The sequence below is a fragment of the Eublepharis macularius genome, chromosome 2 (genome assembly GCF_028583425.1).
Source record: "Eublepharis macularius isolate TG4126 chromosome 2, MPM_Emac_v1.0, whole genome shotgun sequence".
Taxonomy (NCBI): Eukaryota; Metazoa; Chordata; class Lepidosauria; order Squamata; family Eublepharidae; genus Eublepharis; species Eublepharis macularius.
In genome coordinates, this window is record NC_072791.1 from 11,464,871 (window position 1) to 11,473,798 (window position 8,928).

At 44.9% G+C, this 8,928-nt stretch overlaps 1 protein-coding gene across 1 annotated transcript; it reads left to right on the top strand.

Annotated features, from left to right (window-relative positions):
* The first annotated feature begins 666 nt into the window (after nucleotides 1-666).
* On the top strand, nucleotides 667-8,906 carry JKAMP (JNK1/MAPK8 associated membrane protein). The gene is made up of 7 exons (XM_054969866.1): nucleotides 667-774; nucleotides 1,610-1,698; nucleotides 2,614-2,768; nucleotides 3,322-3,528; nucleotides 5,732-5,913; nucleotides 7,512-7,588; nucleotides 8,295-8,906. Exons 1-7 carry the CDS (start codon nucleotides 747-749, stop codon nucleotides 8,505-8,507), a joined length of 951 nt encoding a protein of 316 aa, XP_054825841.1. The 5' UTR covers nucleotides 667-746; the 3' UTR covers nucleotides 8,508-8,906.
* The last annotated feature ends 22 nt before the right edge of the window (nucleotides 8,907-8,928 follow it).

An 8,928-nucleotide genomic window follows, 5' to 3' on the forward strand; every position in this document is an offset into this window, starting at 1 on the left:
ACGGCCCTAACGGAATTCTACCTGCCAACTCGCTGAACGGCTATTGGGCGGATCGAGAGCGTTCCATGAAACGCGATTGGTCGAGGGAAGCACGTGGGTCAGACTGAGGACGGGGCAGTGGGCAGCCTCTTGTAGAAGTAGAGACAGACGCTGGGGTAGTTCTGAGGACACTTCCGGTCAGTGGTCGACCATTTGCCGTTTAACAGCGTGGCGGAGCCCAAATACATTTTGGGAGGGCGCTTTAAATAAGAATGATTCGCTTTCATACAGTTGAGGGATTTCTAACTTGCAGGGCAAAACGGATTAAGGGTTAGTTTCACCGTGTGGGTGAGGCATACACTGGCAGCCCATAACGAATACACGGTAGGGTTACCTGAAGTTTAGGCTACGCGCCGGTCAACTTTCCTTACCTCTCAGAGCGTGAAGCCCCAATAGCTAGAGGAAAGCCTCAAAGTCACGCCCTCCCTCTAGAGTTCGTCCAATAGAATCCGGGCCTCAGCCTCCCCTACACTAGCGAGCGGAGTTTTATCCAACACCCACCCGTCCTCTTTCGCGGGAAGCGGCTGGGGTGCGAACAAACTGAAGCGCTTTCATACCCGACGTTTGAAAGGAAGGTGCCGTGATCACGTGCAGGAAGCAAACCAATCATCAAACAGCTACGGACCCCGAACGGAAGTGACGTTTTTAGTAAGCGTTGGAGACCCTTTGCTTGTATAGTGAAGGACCCGGATGACCCTGTTTTGTCGATGGCGGACCGCGGCTGGGGCGAGATGGGTGAGTTCGGTCGCGGGCCGCCTTTCTGGTTTATCGGCAGCTTGTTTCTGCCTCTCGGAAGGCGGCCTGCTTAGTGGCGAGCAGGCTGTTTTCAAGGCAGGAGGGGGATAGAGCTGGCTTTGTTCTGTGGGCCCTTGACCCATTCTCCGAAATGAACAGGCGGCGGGAGCTCTGCAGACTGGGCTTGCCAACCTCCAGGTGGGGCCTGGCGATGTCCCGGAATCACAAATGATTTCCAGGCAATAGAGATCTGTTCCCCCCAGTTAGGGTTGCCAACCTCCAGGTGGTAGCTAGAGTCACAAGTGATCTCCAGACTACAAGGATCAGTTGCCTTGGAGAAAATGGCTGCTTTGGAAGGTGGACTCTATGGCCTTATGCCCCACTGAGGTCCCTCCCCGCTCCCAAGGCTCCAGTATCCAGGATCTTCCCGACCTGGAGCTGGCAACCCTACTCCTAAGAAGGCCTCAGAAGCAGTGGGGCGGCCCTGGTGTCCAGTCGGGGTTATATTTATTGCAGCTAGGTTCAGTCTTAGTGGTGCTTGGAGAGCTATCTGTGTTGCTTCTTGGGTAGTTGTCATCTTTGCAACAGCCTTTTGAGGAGGAGTAGGCAAGGGGGATTTTTTCTTCCATCCCAGGCTTCAGTTGTGGAATTCACAGCAACTTCTATCCTTCCCTAGTCCATTTAAAGTTAGGATAGTATTGCAGGGATGCTGTTCCTTTTTTTGCACCTTCTCAAAGTAAAGTCAAGTCTTAGGATTGAGCCTTAACCTAGCTGTCGTTAGTACAAAATGTTTAAGCTATAGGTAACTTTACCTCTGGTCTTCCTTTTGTAAAAGCTGTAGACATTCAGCCAGCCTGCCTTGGACTTTATTGTGGGAGAACGGTAGAAATTATCAACGGGACTGAAATCCATGGAAATTGTGGGGTGAGTTGCAAGATTATGACAATCTCTTGACTATTTGATTTTGGTATGAAAGGGATCCCATAGGCTGTATATCACAATTTATAGGAAGCTTCCTTTGTAGGCCAATCAAGGACACTTGCAGGGGTTCAGAAGTTAATGCCTCTTGTGTGTGAAGATAAGTTAAAAGTATATTTTTGGCACATTTTTGTGTTATAAAGTTCATTTTAGTTGTGCTGTGGAGGACAGAATAAACCACAGTCTGTAGTAAATGTATTTAATTTCCTAATTGAGGGGTGTTGGTGGAGGTATGCGCTTTAGGATTCCATGGGCCCATTCTTATAGCACCAGACCATGCTCTGTTACATGTGACTCTAGCCATTGTGTTATGTTTATTCCCATCTCTATTCTGTGAACAAATTATTTATCTCAAACCTAGTATCATTCTGGTTTCTAATTACCTTATAGTATAGTGGAGTTAAGGAATTAGGGCGGTAAAATAAAAAAGGTGCTTTTATTTTTTTGCTCACAAACATTGTCTTGTCCCACTCTCCCTTCCATCTTTCTTGGAATATCAGTTCCTTTTCATCAGATCTCTCTCTCTCCTTTCTCACCCACCCACCTCTAAAAGGAACAGCAAAATATTCCATTAGTATTCTTTTTATTTTCTAGATTACTTTCAAAACTATAATCTAAGTCTTAAATAGCCTGCTGTGCAGGTTAGCAATCCATCTAGAGGAACAGTGGGAGATATTGCTTTTTAGAGTAGGGTTGGATTTTTTAATAGATGGTACAGAGCAGGGGAAAAGGTGGCACAAATACATGAATGTGTTAATTTTCTGCTCTTAAAAAAGAATATTTTCTGTCTTTCTTTCCTTCCCTATAAATCATGTTTAGTAAAGCTTTGTGTATAAAATGATCTGTGGTGAACCCCTTTAGGTATGTCCAAGAGGACAAAGAACAGATGACCAAAAAATCTGCCGGCAGTGTGAGGGATCTCCAGAACGCTATGACTGGCTTTATCTCGGCTTTATGGCAATGCTTCCTTTGATTTTGCATTGGTTCTTCATTGAATGGTATTCAGGCAAAAAAAGGTAAGCACTAATTAAAATCAAATCCTGTTTCCCTCTGATTAAAAAAAAAACGGAATACAATTTATTTCTTCAGCATTGGGGGAAGGGGATTGGTTCTTTAGTTGACCGCTATCCCCATTAACCTTTCTAAAATGAAAGTACAGCACCAGGCTTTGGAAACTTAAGTCAGGGTTACATTAAAGATCTTGGCAAAATTGGCTTGAATGTTTCCAGTTTTTTTAGAAAGCAAGTTTTCTGTGGTGTGAGAATTGGGGTATAGGAGTCAATAGGAGGGAGAGGTAGTCTGCGATTGTTTTAATTGGTTCCTTAGTGGCGTGTAACTACTTTTTGCAATTTAATGTAACTGTAACTGGTTGTGTTTGCATACATAATGGGTTGCATGTACCGGTTTGTGCAGCTAAAATTTGCCTCTTGTGCCAGAGGAAGTCAGTGCCATTAGCTAAGCAGAGCAGTAGGCCACAACCCATTATCCTCAGGGTATTGAAAGGGAGTGGTTAGGAATTTAGAAGCAGTTGGCTTGTTTGCAAAGCTGATTTTCTTTCCCTCTCTCCAGCTCCAGTGCAGTGTTCCAGCACGCCACGGCTTTAATTGAATGCAGTGTGGCAGCAGTTGTTACGTTGCTTGTGAGCAGTCCCTTGGGCTCTCTGCAGATCCGGTCATGCAAGGTGAAGATGCTGTCCGACTGGTACACCATGCTTTACAATCCAAGCCCTGACTATGTCACCACTATTCACTGCACACATGAAGCCGTCTACCCTTTGTGAGTATTACTCTTGCAGCCTCTCCTGTTGTCTCTGCAATGACATCAATAGTTGTGACACTTTGTGTGTTTTGTAAAACGCTCAGTTGTTAATTGTGGGTCCCCAAACAGGCATTCTTGGTGCCTTGATCCTGTGCTAGTCATTTAACACCAGAGTAACTTATGTCTCAGTAGCTGGTCAGAACCAGGTGGCTCTTTCCAACTTCCCACGTTTGATGGGGTTCAGTTGACCCTGGTTGATTAAGTTAAGAGCCTTGGGGTTATACTGAAGCTGGTACTGCTGCTGGAGAAGCAAATCAATGCAGCTGCAAAAAAGAACTTCTCCCAACTCAGACTAGCCTGAAAGACGGCACCCTACCTTGAAACAGCCAGTCGGGCCACCTGGATTCATGGCACAGTAAAGTCGAGACAAGGCTAGCGCAGTGCACTTTACATAGTTCTTCCTTCAAAGCTGACATGGAGACCCCCAGCTGGTGCAGAACGCTGCAGCTTTATTTGCTCTCTGAAGCTGGATGGAGCATGCTTATCACTCCCATTCTGCAGTCACTTCGTTGGCTGTTTGTCAGTTACTGGGCTCAGTTCAAGGTCATGACCATCAGATTCAAAGCCCTTCATGGCCTTGGCCCTTTATATCTGTGCAGCCGCCTCTCTCCGTGTTCCGTCATGGCAGCTTTGCTCATCTGAACACGGCCTTCTGGATACTACCCTGCAGCTGGGCAAATTCAGTAGCTTCTCATATGCATGCTTTCTCTGTGGTGACCCCCACCCTTATGGATGTCAGTTCTCCTGGCTTCCCACAAACTGTGCAAAACTGAATTATTCAGGAGGGCTTTCCATTCAGATTATAACGCTGTGTCCTAAGAAATAGCTCAGAGAGATGACTTGGTAGGGACAGGGGCTATAGATTTAGTCTATGCTATTGGGTACTGTCTGCTGATGTAGATAGGCTCCTACTGGGTAATTTCCACATTGCTGAACATGTCATGTTAATTAGTTATAGCTACCATTTCCTTTTGTATCTGCTTACTGAATGTCCTGTTGATCACTATAATAGGTTGCTCAGTGAACGTTCTAGCTGTTGATTCTATTGTATTTCACTTGCACTGCGTAATCTGCCTTGAGTCTCGGTGAGAAAGGTGGACAATAAATAAATACTTCCTGGAATCCTCCAGATCATTACCATAAAAAAAAATGACCGGCATACGCTTTTGCCCTTACTCTGCACTTCAGTGGCTCGAATAGGCCTTCAGGTGCCTGCCGTGATTGTGCAGGGGCTGAAAGGGGGAAAGCCCAGCGCAGTCTTGCTGAACAAAGCTATTGTGCTAGGGCAAGGAGAACAACGTAGCCATTGAGCATGGCTCTAGTATACCTGTAGTTCTACTTTTCAGTGCTGTGGTCTTTAAGCTTTCCTGATTGGAACCCACTGAGCGGCAAGCATGTGGCAGGAAACGGAGCCAGAGTTACTGTCCCAATAGGGATAAGGCTGGGATCATGGGCAGCAGGCTGAAAAAGCTGGAGACAGGAAGCACAAGCTCTGGGAAGTGTAGCGTAATGAGGGACCAGCCGGGGGGTCAGAGCCATGGAGGAATCCTCTCAGCCACTTGAGTGACCTCGCCATCTGGCTGCTCTTTTCAGCTTGTATGCAAAGAAAGGTGAGGAGCACCTGGCACCCTTGCTATCTTCCCAAGAAGCCACCAAGATGAATGGTGGCAAGCCTCGTAGGGGCTCAGCCTAGCAGAGGAGGGACTCCATGACCTGTTTACCACTGCCCTAGTGCCCAGAAACCTTTGGGGGAAGAGCAAAAGGCTTCCTTCCAAGGACATAATAAGGGTGTGGTCCTAAAGATCCATCACCTTTTAAACTCACGAGTTCTCTTTCGGGGGCAAGCAATGTTGGCGTCGAGAAAATTTTTGAACATGTGGCTTCTGTTTTCAAGAACTTGGCTAACAAGCTGTACATCACGTAAAAGAATTATTGGTGGGGGGGGGCATGCTGAATTTGAAACTGCTGGTAGAACAGCATATGGAAGAGCTACAGTCTAAGAAAATGGTTTCCTGTAAAAGGCCCTACTGGGCTTAACTGCAACTCACCTATGGCAAGTTCAGGTCTGGTGGCTGTCAGTTGTATGAAGACATTGGCTTCCAGCTCTTGGCGTTCTACTCCTGTGCTCTAATACTTCCAATCCCCTTTCATTTTCTTGCAGATACACCATTGTGTTCATATATTACGCCTTCTGTCTAGTATTAATGATGCTGCTTCGGCCGCTTCTGGTGAAGAAGATTGCTTGTGGGCTGGGGAAGTCGGATCGATTTAAGAGCATCTACGCAGCTCTCTATTTTTTCCCGATCCTAACGGTGCTTCAGGCAGTTGGAGGGGGCTTGCTGTGTAAGTTACCTGTTATTCCAGAGGTACAACCGTAGCCTGCAGTGAGTTGCATGTTTGCAGTGGACAAAGGAAATAAGCTTTCTGATGTATGCACTACAAATGACTGCAGTATATGAATATTCTGCACACAGCAGAGTGGCTCCTCTTTGTTACGGAAAAGGACTAATCAGATATTTTAAGAAACCACTTAGGTAATGTTATGCTCTCTGCCAAAAATGGGCAGGCCTGTGTGAAGCCTCATGTTGGCCACAGAATGTTATGCATGATAGAAAACCTTTTCTATGGAAGGCATGGACACTGAGGGATATTTACTTGGGATCAGCTGATAGGCTATGACAAGTTCTGCCATTTTTTCCTGCTGAGGTCTAGATACGACTTGTCAACATTTGCTGAACGAGAATAATTACAACATTCGGCGGTATCCAAACATGGCATTGCAGCATCGAATGTTTCAGAGTCTCCCCCGCTTTTGGAAACTAATTGAATATATGCAAAAAAATGAAATTTACAATATTTGTTTATAAATGTTTCATGTTGGTTAATAAATACGATATGCAGATTCTCAGGAACCAATGGAGTAAAGACGTAGATCGGCCAATTTTGCTAAAGCAATGGGATACGGCCTTAAATGTTATACATGTTACTTCTGTGGCTTTTAAGCCACAACTCACTCAGCAAAAAAAATTAAGTTTAGGGTATCTTAAACACCACAGTGCCTTTTTAATAAAGGACTAACTACAGTAGCTAATTGCTAGTGACGTAGCTTACAGGATATGTCTCTTAAGCCTTTGCTTTGGCCATTTCAAGTTGTTTGATCGTTTTGGGAGGAAGTTACTACTCGTATTAATTTTGTATGAGAATACCCATTAATTTTTGAGGAAGTTTATGTGGTTTTAAACTACCTTCCTGTAACCTGGAGCTTAACAGATGGTCAACAAAAATGGACCTTCTGTTCTCTTACTAAAAGACTTTTATTACAGCATTGAAGAAACATGCGCATCTCCCATAATTTAGTGGACGGAAGACCTTACAACTTTTATCTGTATTTGAATGCATGGTATATAGTTGACAACTGGATAGACTTTTTTTTAGATAATTAATTTTCCCCCTTTTCAAATAAAATGCATTTTTTAAAAAAAACTGAAGATTGTCGTGTGTGCTGAAAGGAGGTTGGCTTTGACCCTTCGCTGCTTGCTAGCAAGCAGTCTGAATTCCTCCGGCATACTTTCTAAATTTCCAGTGAAGTTTTCTGAAGAGTTTTCCATGCATTGTAAGTCCCATTCTTTGAGAAATGCACTGCACCCCCAGAAAATGTGCTACTTTCCAGCCGTCTTAATCTTAAGAACAGGGCAGAATGCGGGAATTAAAGGCTTTCCCCCTACAGAGACCTGTTTAAATTAAACCAGGCACCCTGAAACGCATACAGTAAGAGTAGCTCATGGATAGTTTATTGGCGTGCCACTCCAACGACAATCTTCTGATTATTCCAGGTATGCCTGTATGGAGCAATGACACGTAGCCTTTGTTTAAGAGTGAGTAGTGTGTTAGGCAGACACGCTGTTGCTCTGTGAAGGTAACCTACAGCCCTTTCCTTCCAGACTATGCCTTCCCCTACATCATCTTAGTGCTATCTCTGGTTACGTTGGCTGTGTACATGTCAGCTTCCGAAGTTGATGTAAGTAAGACGCTGCTGCTTTTAAAGTTGTATTCAGGTTTTGAAGTAGAATTTGAATGCTGAAAATTGGGAGGTAAAATGTAAATGTTCACAGACGTAGCCCCGAGGTTGCTGGTCATATTTGCCGTTTGGAACAATAGTATAGAGCAGCCTTCAGTGTGCCATCTTAACTCTGTGTTTTGTGTAGAATTGGACTTTTTAAACTCATTGGTTATTTGGGTCTGGCTCGGTTCAAACCGTCATGTGGGCAGGAGAGGGAAATCCTGCTGCACAGAACACTGGAGAGGCCCAAAGTAGGCCCTTCAAACAGTACATGTGACGAGCACGAGAGGATCGGTTGATTGTGCAAAGTGTTTTGCTGCTTCTGTTTTTGCCCCGGCTGCTGTAAAGCAGTAAGCCAGTCATTTCCCACAGTCTCTCGTGGACTGCCAACTGCTCTGGATTGGGGTTGTGCACACAAACCCATTTTGGCGTTCTAAGCATCCAGAAGAAGGTTCCCATCTACATCGTGGAGAACCAGGTCTTTGATTCTCCAGGAATAAAATTCCAGGAAGTTTTAAAAACGGCCCGTTTTCCTTAGTTTTGAGAAAACGGGCCATTTTTAAAACTTCCTGGAATTTCATTGTGTTCCTTTCTCATTGGATGGTGCAGATAATGAAAACGGTGAAATGCATTAATGGGAAAATTTTGTTTTCTGCTTCGCAAGACTTTCAAGGATCTCCTCGTCAGGAAGAAGAGGCTCATTGTGCTGTTCAGCCATTGGCTGCTTCACGCCTACGGGATCGTCTCCATTTCCAAGCTGAATTACCAAGATTTGCCTCTGCTGGCACTGGTGCCTGCACCAGCTCTTTTTTACTTGCTCACTGCCAAGTACACCGAGCCCACACGGATACTCGCGGAGGGAGCCAATGGACATTGACCTTAATGGATGCCAACCCATGGAAACAGCAGGCTCTGTGATCTTTGGAGCAATCTGGGCCCATCTGTCCTTCTCATCTTAAGAGAAGTCATTGGTTCTCTCTGGAACATCTCCCATGTTAGGTTCTCTAGGTTCAGCAGTCCTACAAGGCAGACTCTTTTCTCCATGAGCAACTGATGGACCACCCGTTGCTTGGAATATCTCATCAACAGCCGGAGCCAAAAGTTCTGTTGACTTCAGTGGCAAAGGATAAAGGCCCATCCCTGTACAGACATTGGTGCATGACTTGTGAATGTGAAATATTTTGTACAACGTTCTTGTTAAAACAGTCTGAATAACTTAATTTATTTCACGGTGCAGTATTGTAATCTCATCTTTATTAAACGTAGTAAAGCTTCAGTATTTTAACTAATTCACAGCC